The 14,244-nt window shown below is 46.7% G+C and overlaps 1 protein-coding gene across 1 annotated transcript in view; it reads right to left on the bottom strand.

Moving 5' to 3' along the window:
* LOC138452855 (uncharacterized) overlaps positions 1–14,244 on the bottom strand; it is a 1,928,742-nt gene that overhangs the window by 64,001 nt on the left and 1,850,497 nt on the right. The window contains exons 104-105 of the mRNA XM_069605205.1: positions 11,490–11,606; positions 101–313 (exon numbers count right to left, since the gene is read on the bottom strand). Of these exons, the coding sequence (XP_069461306.1) occupies positions 101–313; positions 11,490–11,606 (330 nt within the window). The remainder of the gene's footprint in view (positions 1–100; positions 314–11,489; positions 11,607–14,244) is intronic.

The raw sequence follows: 14,244 nt of genomic DNA, 5'->3' as shown, positions 1-14,244 counted from the left end.
CTGCTACTCCACGTGCTGAGGCACGCAAGGTGCATTACACCTCGTTATCGCTTAATTCTTCTGACATCTGAAAAATGGATCCTATTGAGACAGCACTTACCAGGTGCAGAATCTTCTCAAAATGTGCCACGCGCTGCTGTTGCTCACTGATCCACGCCGAAGCCGTACATTCGGGTGGGTAGGAGAGACTGCCCGCTAGGGCACACCAGTGCACTGGAGTCCTTCTGTGATGCAGGTCATTCGCAACTGACATGACTGTCCCGGAAAGCTGGTCACCCAGCGTGCCTTCTGACTCCATGGCACTTTTTATCGCCTTAGAGGTGAACAAGCAAAGTACAATTCATTGGTCATATCTTTTTACAACAGATCAAAAAAGCACATGTTTACTTCAATGCATGTATTAAATTGTATGCAATTCGTGTACACACATTTGTGTGAGAAGTTGTGCTTATACAAATTATTTATGCTTCTCAGAAAAGACAGTCATTTAACATTCAATTTTCCACAAGATATGTTGAACTTTTCACTTGTTTACCATAAATATATTGCCAAACAGACATATACCTGGCAACTTTGCCTCGTGCTGAATTTACCCATATTGCAAAGGCTTTGCTAACCTAGAATGTGGTTTTCTAGTGAATTAAATTCTAACTGTAGGTTTAGAAAAGATTACACAATCACACTAGGGTCTACATAACCAAATAATTTTTCTACCGACCTCTGGCAGCACACAGGGAAAATACTTCACTTGCAGTAACTCATCTGTGGGAGTTCTGGGATTCACTCTGAAGGTGCTACTGGTACACACTGCCTTGCCACTGCCCCTTCAGCAGTGCGAGGAGGCCTTTGCGAACTAGCAGCTGCGGCTCAGAATACATTGCCACAGTCCATCCAGAACTAGCGTCATGACTTTTCCTGCCTTTGCATTCCATTCAGAAAGGATTGGGGAGTGCACAAAATAAAGATCCCAGAATGCACCTATAGGTGGTTGGGAAAACTCGCATATCTTTATGCATCATACCGAAAACCGCCATCCCCAGAGGTCCAGAGGGAGGCTTTCCTTTCACCGCCCCAGGTCTTGCGAGGAAGGAGAAAGCTGGAGCTACATCTGCAGCCAGAGGGCGTGCTCCAGCCTAGGGTGTGCGCTCTTAGCCAAAGGTATTTGCCCATCTGGCACCAGGAGCTCTTGCTTCTTGCGTTGAGTGTATGTTCAGGGCCCACTTGGTTGGAATTGTGATCTCCTGCTAAGCCCTGTTGGCTGCTGATTTTACCCGTACCTGCTGCCGATCCAATGCCTTTGTTGCCTGCCCATAGTCCCTTTGGGTTCTGCCCACAGCCCTTGATTTCAGTTCTAACTTTTAGACCAAAGCTTCCTTTACTCCATATTGTCCTTGATTCTGGTCCATAATTCCAGTCCATAGTTTACATCCCACCTTTCCTGTCTTCAGTACCCTTTTTGTTTCAGTACTCTTGATATGCTGCTGCTCTGCGTTTTCTGTTCCTGCCCTTATGTCTCTAGTTGGAGCCCTCTATTGCCTTATTATGTATTTGCTCTTGCACTCAGTTCTTTGTCCTTGAATTATTTTCTCTGTCTTTTTACTTAAACAGCCATGCTTCCAGTGGAACCGCCTGTCTATTTCCGGCACGTGACAGAGAGCTAGAGAATCGCATTAGTGTACAGAAAAGTGCCACAGGGCGGGAAGCAAGGGCTTTCCCTAAATGGAGGGTGCTGTCAAGGGAAGGCACAGTGCAGGAGTATTTGGGGTGTGGGCGAAGTAGCAATGCATAGAGTGAACAGTGAGGTGAGGGTGGAGGGTGGGTGCGAGTAACGCTCAGCTTGCTGTGAAATTCGACATCCATCAATAAAGCCTGCGCTCTGAGCACACTAACTGGCTGATCCACCTGTCCCAAGTGCTAGATTAGTTACCTAGCCTTCTTGTTCATTTGCTAGAACAATTAACTATTAACTTGTGCATGGCTGAAAACCCTGAGATGTTCTGGACATGTTGAAGGAGAGTTGGGAGATCAAGAGGACACTGGTTTAAAAACCTCTCTGTTTGTACAGATAATCAAGGTAAGAATCACCCTAGTATCAGATCTGGTCATCAAACACCTGATGTAGGCACAGGAAAAGCAAACATGACTGTATGATTACCAAGTCTGACTCTGGTCATTTCAAGTGCAGAACAAGGTCTTAGGACTGTTATCCACTTTGGAAAGCAAGTTACTAGCTCAGTGGCACGAGCCGGGCGTAGTTACAAAAGTACTAAGTGATCTTAATGATTAGGTCCAACAAAATAACAGAAGGAAGCTTACCCAGATCTACCACAGCTGGCTGAAAGCTTAGAAGGACCCAACAGATCCAGCCATGGTGGCTCCTGCAGAACCACTTCATTTTGAAATTCTTTCTCATAGTCCAAAAAGCTATCAAGGGTTTTTCTCTTCAGTACCCGTTTGATGCATCTCTGCCTACTCACCATCTCATTCCCTCTGCTCCTCCTCTGCACTGAACCTCAGTGTCCCATGCCCCTCTCTTTGCCTGCTCTCACTTCTGCCCTTTCTCACTACTCACCCCGCTCCACTGAAACCCACTCCCGATCACAAGCAAAGCTCAGCTTAAACTTCACTTACTTGCTAAAGAGGGAGGTCCTTCTCCTCCATCCCCCCTACCTGACCCCACAACACTCTCCGGTGACGCTTAATAATGCAATTTTGTATTTTTATTCACTACTACTCTTTAGTTTAAAGAACTCCGACCTTAGTGTAATGGTACCTTTGTAAGTCACCTGTTTCATTTACATGTCTTCTGTTTTATTGTGTTCCTGGTCTATGTTACACTCTTTTTTACACCTTTAAAAACTGGCTCACCGCTATTTCTCATCTCTGTGCGATTGAACAGGCACCCTTTGAAGGAATGCCTGCGTCATCTGAAAATGTTTAAATGTAAGTCATTTCTGATCGAAAGTGAGATCCTTACCTTCAAACAAATACAAGTACAAATGCTGATGTAACTTTAACTACTGACTCACTCGGAGACCTATTACAGAAGATGGAACTCAAACAGATGCTGCAACCCTAACAAGCACAAGAGCTGTATGACTCTCTCAATCTCTTTTCGCATATTTTCTATGATTGTCAAGCAAGGCAAAGGATTTCTCCAACCATACACAAACCTGAGCAGGGAAGATAGAGTCTTCCTCCGCGAAGATTACCAGATGCCAGATAGTAGAAAATGTAGTTCAGAAGATCCTGCTTCTGAGAGTAATTCAGCCCTCTCAGAGTCACTGGGCTTCCCCAATCATCTCTGTGGGTAAGCCAGATGGAAGATGGAGATTGTGTAGTGACATTTGCAAGATGAATGAGATCTCCCACTTTCATGCATACCCTACTTGCCAGGGCTAATGACATGACTAAAATGACTGAGACGTCCTCTTATGTTGCCATGTTTGATTTGACAAAAGGGTACTGACAAATTACATTAGCACCAGGGGACAAGGAGAAAACTGCACTCTCAACCCCTAATGGGACTGCTCCAGTTTACCTTCCTGCCTTTTGGTCTTCATGGAGCTCCTGCCACATTTCAGCAGTTTATAGATCAATTCATGTGACCGCAGTAAGTGTATGTCAGCACATGCTTAGATGAGAACCCAATCTACATCTGGCCCTGGCGTGAACACATGCACAGTTTATACTTGGTGGCTCACACTCTCCGAGAAGCCGGTCTAAAAGACAACCCCAACAAATGTAATCTGGCACTTCTAGAGTGAAGTGCTTAGGATTCCAGGTTGGTGAGGGCCAGCCCTATCAACGACTACCTGCAGCAACAACCAAGAAAGAACTTTGGCCATTTTAAGGCCTCTTAAACTACTATAGAAGATGTGCCCCAATCTTTTCTTCGATTTCAGAGCCACTTATGGGCCACCTGAGAACTTTCAAAGTGACCAAGATTCCATAGAAAGAGCAGTCAAGAGGCTTTTGAAGAGTTAAAACACTCCCTGTGTCATCCCCCGAATCCCGATGATGCCCAACTTCTCCCTTTTATTTTGTGAACAGATGCATGAAGAGTAGCGTTGTGGTCAGTGTTATCTCATGAAAGAGGCAGGTCTGAACTCAGCATCCTTTATATTACCGGGAAACCATTTCCAGGGGAGAGAAAGTATGCCATGATAGAGCTCTTAAATAATACCTTGTGGCCAGGCAGTTCCGGCTTACACCCGATCATACTCCACTAACTTGGCTATCACACAACAAAGAGAGCAAACCCTGCATAATGAGGTGGTTTCTTTCTTTTCAGTCATACACTTTCACAGTAGTCCACAGGGCAGGCAGGATGCAGGCTACTAGACCTCCACTGGCACGCCGCTACAAGATGTGGAGGTATGTTATGAAATGCCATACGTTGTGTTAGTAGATGCAGCTGGCGAGACCGTGTGGGCAAAGTCCCACCACCTGCCCAGTGATGTAGGCCCAGCAGGTGGTGGAAAAGGGAGGTGCCCCAAGGCTCTCTGGGTCTCCCAGCCCATCTCTAATCTGTGGTGTTGAACACCGGCTTAAAGTGCCTATATGCCCAAAGCCTGGCTGTCCACTAAAGTCTACAAGAATCACCAGGCTCCTTTGTAAAACGGATTCCTAAAACATAATGGACTGACCTTGCATCTTAATCACCATGCCTTAATTACCAGTGGACTTGTAAAGAAGGAAGTCAATGTATGACAGCTGGACCTGCATTGCAAGTAAATATCCACAGTGTCCAGCTGTCTGCAATCAGTGAGCATTCATCGCTGGTTTAATGTGCGACAAACAAGAGCTACTTCTTGTCTGTGAATGGCTCAGCTGCAGCGAGTCCACTCGCGACTCAAGAATGCTGTGCTGACCTGCAGCAGAGTTTGAAAGTAAGCAACTGCACTGGCTGCTGCAGAGGAATGTGGATGCCTCCTTTGAAAGTTTACTCTGCTGACCCATGCTTGCAATCATGGAGCCATATGAGGCACAGGGGGAAACTAATGGAAGTTCAGCTAACCAATCCCAAAGCTGGATGGGCCAGATGGCCCATGTATTACAGCTGAGGAGAGTTTGTATTCACTGACCTGAGAGATGCGCTCACATGGGTATAGGAACCAGCTGCAGAACAAGCTTGGATTTGTGGGTGCCAGGGGGGGGAGGTGAGCAGCAGTGGCGGGGTGAGATGCAGAGGGAGAGTGAGATCTAGGGAGCAGAACAAGCAAAGGGAAGCTGGAGAGAGATCCGGACGAGTGGAGGCAGTAAATGTGCAAGAGAGGGTGAGGAAGGAAGAGAAAGGACGGATTTGGAAAGAGTGAAAGAGACAAAGCAGGGCTGGATGACACAGGAAAGAGCAAGAAAGGTGTGCAACAGACCAGAAGAGTTGAGTCGAGGGAAGAGAAGGCGACACAGCGGGGAAAGGCACAGATGGGAGCAGAGAGTAAACGGGGGAAAAGAACAGGGAGTGGTGAGACCCATGGAGGAATGAGAAGGAGAAACGCCAGGGGAGTGAGAAGTCAGTATCATCCTGCAGAGAAGGAGAAGACAGGCTGATGGAAAGGTGAAGAAGAGAGAATCGTATAGACAGTGTGTTAGAGCAGGAGAGTGGGGTGGGCATACTTGTCCATCCTGTGCCAGGGACAACAGTGGCAGAGTCGGGCACTTGTATTTTGGGGCGCGCCCCTGACACCCCCTACACCCAGTGTGATCCAGGGATGGCCACGCCTGAGCCAAGCCCAGACCACATGAATCTAGAAGGCATGGACTACCATCTAGAGAGACCTCAGCATCCTGACAACAGGGACCATAGTGCAAGAACCAACCAGGCCAGGAAGGTAGGGCAGGGAACACTTCAGACCCTTTGAACTGGGAGTGACTTTTTGTTTGATCAGCAGGAGGCAGAACCACAGGAATGTGCGGGAGGGAATTACAGACTACGGTCCTCAAGCAAGCTAGATCTGCTCCCTTTTGATTTCTTTCAGAACCCAGCATTCATTTGCCAGTCCAACCCAAACCCTGGCACTATTTATGTTCTGCAAATAAACCCCTCGTTAATCGTATTCCTTGAGTTCCGAGTTAACTGCCGGCCCCTGCCATGAAAGTAGCCCTCATCCATGGTTTAGCTGATTCTTGTGAAACAAGAGGGGGAAGATTTTACAGTGTATGTTCATCAGGCAAACACGACATTGTGACGTTTGAAAATGGCGCACTACGCCATTTGCACAGCATGATGTACACACTGGTATTCCAGGAGGAGCTGCAAGGCTGCCTCTGTGATAGAAAATGCACATCTGCTAGCTTTGCAGGCTCGCATTTGCATGGCAGTGTGCATCGCGGAAATAATGGAGTCCCTAATGACTGCGTTGTATTCATGCTTTGCCTTACAAAGGCATGTGCACGCCCATCACCCGCAGCCGGTATGAGATGGCTCTCCGGATCTCGGACCCGGCTTGCCTCAGCCCTGACAAGGCTTCACCGAGGCAAGCTGGGGACTCGGTGATATGTCTACAAGCCCCCAGCCGTCACTGGCGAGTTTACATTCCTTATTTGCCATGGGAATCAATGGGCCAAGACTATCACTGGGGCGGGGGTCATCACTGTTAAAAGTAGGCCTTCTGCATGCTGGGCACACTATTGTTTTCCAAATGTGCATCTTAGACTCAAACATCCTGCTTAATCTTGCATTCACTAGTTTTCTTTGACATGTGTTTCTTTTTTTGCCCGACTACCACACAAATACCCTGTCATTTTTGTGCCCCTTCCTTTGTGTTCCATCACAGGTTATATTGATATGCTTGTCAAGCTGCTTAATCACAAATACATGTTTCTGTTGTGCTCACAAAAGTAATTAGGAAATGAAACTATGGGTTCAGGAGTGCTTTTGATTTTCACTACAGGGGCAGAGATACCTCCACCCTGAATATAGGCAAGGGACCAGCCCAACCATGCCCTGGCCAACCACGTTTTATAGCACTTTTTTTTGCTTATAAGGAACTGCAAAAAGTCATATAATTAACAACCAGTTTTTAATTTATAACATCTCTGCAACGGCCTCTCAAACTGCTGAGCTACCCTGGTAGCCTTCTACTGTAGAGCATTTCTATGGATCCTTTAATGCACTAAAAATCACTGCATTACCCACAGTATTTTGGGTGCACCACCAGTGGCCTCCTCGGGAATCAAATCTAGGGGGGCACAGAGGGGGGCAAAGACAAAAGTAGGGGGGCCCCTATGAAAGGGAATGTGTGATGTCACAAGCACTCCTGCAGAGAATCCTTTGTGCACACCAACTACCAAACCCCACTGCACCTCCCCTCGCATCAGAATGTAGGCACACAACCATTAGTTCGCTAATTCACAGTTTTGAGAGCTACATTCTGATTGGAGGGGCTGGTCTTGATGGCAGAGGGAACTTAACAGCCCTTCATTGTTGATTGCAGCCCTGTGGTTTGTGACTTGACAGTTGCTAAGATTAACATTTTGAGCATTTAACCTGCTTTAAAGGCATCTGGAGGTAGCGCACATCCGTTTTAGGAAATGCTGAGCTAGGATCATGATACAAACAATAATGACATTTGCCCATGAAGAGCGTCCGTGTATATTTGCGGCTGCCGTGGGGAAAGGCAGCGAGTGTTCCCTTTCTTTTCTTGAAACTGCCCTTAACGTGGTGAAACATTTGAGAGTGAGTAGCCCAGCTGAAGTAGGGGGCATGGAGGGCAGGATTTCAGAGAAGGGGCCCATGCCCCCGCAACCCCGCCAGCAATGCCACTGTGCACCCCTGCATGGAAGTGATTTAAAGTGAGATTGGTGTACAGCGTGGAGTTTGGAAAGAAGCAACATAAAAGAAATGGCACCATTTAAAAACTATTATTTTGAACGTTTCCTTTGAGCGGAGTTCAACTGCCAATTCCATCCCCCAGAGCTCCGCCCCTTCCTCCAAACTCCACCTCCACCCCAGCCCTGGTGGGACCCCGCTTTCCATTTTTTCCATTTCCACCACTGATCACATGCACATCAAACTGCCAGGGTGCACTTTGGAAGGGGGGAGGGATCTTGCCAGGAGCCATTGAGGGGGTGCAGACTGCCCCCTCTCCTGGGGTTTCCTGCCCACTTCCATCTGCATCCCTTGCACTTGTGCTAATACTCACAGTGTGGCTGGAGCCGCACTCTCATTATTAGCACAGGTGTAGATCATTTTCAGAGAACAGTGGTGCACAGGCCCTGTGTAAACGGGGCTGCCTCCTCCTGGGTGTGGTAGCCACATTCAGGAACTGATTTTTAGTTTGGGCTATTAGCTGTCGCGTAAGCAAACACGATGTATTTCGAGTACAGATAGGGAGAAATGGCATATGAGGAGGGACACACAGCCTGTAGGTGTTGTTTGGTTATTTGCCGACCCCCCATTGACTGCCCATGTCCATGCTAATCTTTACGGCTATTCCCGCCAACTTCCTGCCCCTCCCCACACAAAACACCTCCTTATGGGAACTCGTTGAGCTCGCTTTAATCAAGCTTTACCATCAAACGTTGTGCTTGAAGTGTCTGCCAGTATTTTGTGAAATCACTCATCAGAGGGTAAATGACTTAATTGGAGTTGCAAGCAGGGGCGCGGAGTACGCGGGTGTTCCGGAGCCCGGCAGAATGAAGTCAGGGCTGAGACCCCCCGGCTGAGAGAAGAGACACAACATGGATGGCCCTTTGTTCCATCCATACTGTGTCTCTCTCTGGTGGGCCGGGTAAAAGCCGGGTAAAAAACAATGTTTAAAAATTGATGGACGGATGCAAAGCAAGAGGCTCTTGTTTTGCATCTGCCCCTCAATTTCTAAAAATCGTTTTGGGTTGGGTATATTTCTACATCTGTGCACCCGGGTGCATGGATGTAGAGGTACACCCAACCCAAAGCTATTTTTAGAAATGGAGGCACAGATGCAAAGCAAAGTCTGTCCCTCAATTTCAAAAAATCGTTTTGGTTTGGGTGTACCTCTACATCTGTGCACCCCTCTTAAAATGAGGGGTGCACAGATGTAGAAGTACACCCAACCCAAAACGATTTTTGGAAATCGAAGCACAAATGCAAACCAAGTCTGTCCCTCAATTTCTAAAAATCGTTTTAGATGGGTGTATTTGTACATCTGTGCACCCCTCTTGGTAAGAGGGGTGCACAGATGTAGAAGTACACCCAACCCAAAACGATTTTTAGAAATGGAGGCACAGACTTGCTTAAAGAAGTAGAGGTGCACCACTCCCGACCACATCGACCACTGGTAATACCCAGAGGTTTCTAAGCGCGGACTGAGGGATCAAACCCGTGTTACTCCATGTAGTCTTGCTTCCAAGGCGAGCACGTTGCCCCTGAGCTATCCTCCGGAGACTCTGAAGATCTGAAGTACATTTAATGATACAGAACCAGAACTATTGAGCAAGTCTGATATCTTCAGAATAACTCAACACTGTCGTGGTTATACAAGAGCTAATATATTTAAAGGGATGGAATTATTCAGAATGTAGCAGCACTATTCAATAACCCAAAGTGCTTAAGCATAGTTAATGTGAAAATGCTACACTTCTCATCATTGGGACAGTACTGCCACTTCTCACAGAGGCTTCACACCTTTTATGGGGCAGCACTGATCCAGCCCACTGGACAGCTTCACCTTTAATGGCACTTCTCAATAGGGCTGCTATACTTCAAAAGGAAATGACCAACACTACCCCGCAGGAAATTGCATACTCTTGATGCCACCGAAGCAGCACTTCCACCCACCACAGCTGCTTTATTCTTAATGGCACAGTGCGTGTACTTCTCAGCCATTCTGCTTTACATTTAAACAGACCGAATTGTCATTTCGCAGCAGGACTGCAACATTATACCAGTATGTTCTGTATGTTGAGTGCTTCTTCACCACTAATGTGGGTTCCTGGCACTCTCCCAGTGTCTAAATAGTAGATCTGGCTACATTCAATTGGCAACAGGCATGTCCCGAGCTGCCTGCTGTCCATATACTGCCGCTCAGAATGTTGGAAGCCGTGATGGGGCAAGGGATAGAAGGCTCAAGCCTGTAGGATAGCAGAATCAGCAGGGTCTTAAAACCTGCTCACTCATTCTGGAGTGAGGGGCCATGGGGCAAAATGAGCCTGATCCCACATACAGGGGGTTGTTACCCCTTTATCTCTCCTGAATGAAAGAATGAGCTCTCTCAGACACAAGTTATCACCCCTGCACACACAATGAATGAATATGGTATGGATCTATAGATCGAGAAAACTGGAGTGAGGCTTCAGAGTGTTTTAACAGAAATATAATTGTCTTCCCAGATGGGAGACTGACTCCATTAATATACATGGGGTCACTGAGATGACCAAGAGTGAAACTGTACGTTCAGTTGTGTGGTGCCCACTCAATATATCACACTGTTTAAAGGTGTGAGACCCACCCTGAATGCTTGCCCAAAGAGCCTTGGCCAGAGATTCACACTGAAGAAGTGAGCATGTGATCCGGGATCTGCAGCCCACACACACGCATGGGATTCCCATGCACCCACTTGCGAGATTTGCACCAAATTAGTGAGATTGTGCTCCAAGGTAGGAGGCACATGCACAGTCTTTGCTCTGAGGTTTGACACACTCACAGGATGGGATGGCATTTCGTTCTCTCATCCTAGTTGTGTTGCTCTGCCTTTTGAGGGCTACTACAACATGGATGATTATAGAGGGGTGGAGAAGGGGCAGTGTTGGCCTACTGGAATACAACTGGAAGGCTTAAACCTCCTTCTTACTTGACTTTAGTATATGCAGTACATGCTAGCCAATGTTTCCACTGTTCTGCGCCCCCCGGCCCCCTCGCACCAAGTTGGCGACTACGTGCAAATGCGGTCATATAACTGCTGGTGATGTCACTTCCTATATTTGGGAAATTCATAAGTCGGCTCCCCTGGTTGCAAGCCCGCTACTGGTTCAATACAAATGTCATAACCAAGTCTAGCTTCAGCCACTCGATTTATAAGCACTATGCGTGTCCTTCACAGAAGTCCTGTTAAAAACAAGCATTGGTAAAGCCAAAGGTTTTGGCATGTGTACAAGTATTATGCATTTTCCAGGAACTGCTATTAGATGCCCAGGTACTCGTACCATCTTGCACCTGCTACCATCAATGGTCAGTCAATACCACTGTGCCTGACAAGGGCCTTTCCCAGGATAACACAAAAGCCCAAACTGTTTGCATTTCTTGCTTATTAAATGGGAGCATAGTTTTGGGGCCAGATTACAGAAACCTTACAGCAGTGCAGGTGCAAAGTTGCACAGCGTTAGCACTTGGGCTAGCGCTAATATTGTGCAATTCAGCACTTGCACATATGCAAAGTTTCTGTATTCTGGCCCCCTGCTGTGCGCCTGTGCTTTGTTTCTATCACACATACTAGCTTGGTGAATCGATGATGCTGGAGCCATGCTTTTTGTCAATGGTATCAATGCGCTCTTCCTAAGTAACTTACTTGCAAATTTCTCCTGATTTCTGACAGCAGTGCCATGAGCTGCTCCAGTTCCTTTTTAATAAACAAATTAAAGGGCGTGTTTCCTCCTAGCGTTTTCAGACGTTCCAATATGATGTCCTTAAATGTAAAACAGTAGAAATTAGTACCTGAGAACATCCGCTTCATTTTCAGTATCACACGAGATGAGATGGAAAGGCAGGATGGCGTGCACGTTTCCTGTAGCAACAAGTAAAAGTGAGGTCTAGCAGGAGCTCTCAATGCTCTGGAAGAGGCTGGCATGTAAGGTGCTGGACATTGCTGCCATGCTTGGAAGGGTTTTTGAGTGGTTCCGAGGGCCGGGGTTGGGTGGGTAAGAGGAGCGCGGTGATTTTATGAATTTCAAGGATTGTATTTGTGGATGAATTGTGAACACCACAACTTCCCAATAAGAACAAAGATGATCTACTTTTGAGATGAACAAATATGCTGGTCCACCCCCCTTCACCCCCCGTCCTGGGACTATGAATACTAAGTACTTTAAATGCTACAGAAACCTGAAATGAAAACATGCAAGAATCTCATAGCAGGGTGAGGTTTAGTCAGTAGTCTCTATTGGTGGTGCCATTGACATTACGTAGGATTAATTTAGGGATGTGCCGATCCTCTCCACAGGGGTTCTACATATAGGATGCCCTTTCAGCACCATGGATGTCAATAAAGTTGGCACCCTGAGGAATCAAAGGGTCACCTGTATTGATTTGCAGGTCTGTCCTACCATTAATGGTCCAGCTTCTGCCACATTCACCCCGGAGGATTCCACATTATTCTCAATTCCCATGCACCAGCCAATCTATGTGATAGTCCACATGTGGGGCTGCACAATGAATAGCATATGGCAGAGTCACAATCATACCCCTGTCAAGTGTGGCTAGGACAACCATTACACTTAACTTCTGGGGAGCCCTGAACTCTGGGGAACCTAGTGACACTACCTATATATAAAAGAGGTCATTATAAGAAATCCAGGCATCTGTAACTTGTGTTTCTTCTCCAGAGTTTATTTACCCACACTGCACTGAAACATGCACTGATACTCACAGGTCAGCATTGTCAAATGAGAACATTTTTAAACCAACCAGCAACAAAGAACCACACATTAGTTATCTGTAGGATGATACGGGCTCTTGTGGATACACTGTCGTCACTTCAGATTCCTTATCCTTGAAATGTCCAACCTGCAGTCTGAGACCTCAGAACATTTTGAATCACACTTGAACGGCACCAGTTGGCACCACTCATACCCGCAGTGCCATAGTTGTGGCACCCTTAAAGCCGCCACAAGAAGTTACAGTGCCTAGGGTGTAAAAGGCACTGCCTACTGTAAGCCCAATAGTTCTCCAGATACATCCCTCCACAGAAGGAGTGGGGGCATCCTGAGAGGATAGAGGGGAAGATGGCGGCAGAGAACAACTTGCAGAGGAATCATTGTATCCATTCCATGAGAACCAACATTACCTGTGAAGTATGCAACCTTTTCCAATGGATATTGCCTCCTGCGCAGATTCCTATTCTTCGAAAGATTATGCTAGTAGTGCCGATCACAAATTAAGGCAGATCTCACCCAAAGATGTGCTGCACGACAGCCCTGCCAAACAAGGCTTCAGATGTGCATCCGAGTCTACGCAGTAACACTTAGCAAAACTATGCAGAGTTGACTGTGAGGTAGGCGCGGATTTGCCGCAGCTCCCAGGAAAAACACGCACACAGACTTCTATGAATCGTTTGCGTGCAATTCGCACACGTGTGCTGTATTTTTCACGCTTGCGCCACCGAATTCGGCGCACAGTTGTTCCATGAATCGGCCCCAGAATGAGAAAGAACAAAATAGTTTTTGTTGTATCTCTACATCAGTTACTTGATTGACTGTTATCCATTTACTGCATATTCCATGACTTTAATAAATGGCGCTGTAAGATCACAATAAAACACTGTGTCCCGTGTGATTAATTCTTTGAAGGTTATTACCTAATTACTATGAGAATAGGCTATTGCCCATGTCTTCTCATCAAAGCAACCATCTTAAGTGAATTCCTATCTCGAACATCCATGTGTCTTTCATGCAAATCCCAATCACCCTTTTTATTCTCACCAAGTGAGCAGTGTGTATCAGGTGAGGGACGAAACACCATTAGTCCTAATAATCTTCACGTCTAAATTGAAGACCCTGTCCACTTCCTGAAGTGAGAGATCCAGTAAAGACACGATCCTCCAATACACACCGCTGCTCAGTTTGTGTAAATCAGTGTACAAGACTCTTCGTGGCAGCATTAGAGCCACCAAAGTCAATGTCCCTGGTAGGACCTGAATCTACTGTGGACCATCTGAAGCAGGGGAATTGGAGAGAACATGTACATTTTCCGAAAATTCTGCGGGGCTAGCCTGGCATCAACCAACCCACCCTCTTGGGCACCTCTCGGAGCAAAACAATGGGTGTTTCCTGTTTACATGAGTTGCAAATAGTTCCACAAGCGACAAGACCCACATTTCAAACACGTGGTCCACCCATGACTGGGTTACAGACATCCGATGTGACACCTACTCCCTCCTGTTGAGAGTATCTGCCCCCCATAGTGCTCTCCTGAGTTAGATATAAAGCCTGGATTGAGATGCCACTGGCAATCAACTATATCCACAAGGCCTACGCCTCCCTCCACTACCTGAGGCAGCCCAATCCACTGCACCTGTTCACATGATGCATAGCAGTCGTATTGTCTAT

Source organism: Ambystoma mexicanum, chromosome 4p (genome assembly GCF_040938575.1).
Source record: "Ambystoma mexicanum isolate Mex_15411 chromosome 4p, UKY_AmexF1_1, whole genome shotgun sequence".
NCBI lineage: Eukaryota > Metazoa > Chordata > Amphibia > Caudata > Ambystomatidae > Ambystoma > Ambystoma mexicanum.
This window is presented reverse-complemented; position numbering and strand designations above follow the sequence as displayed.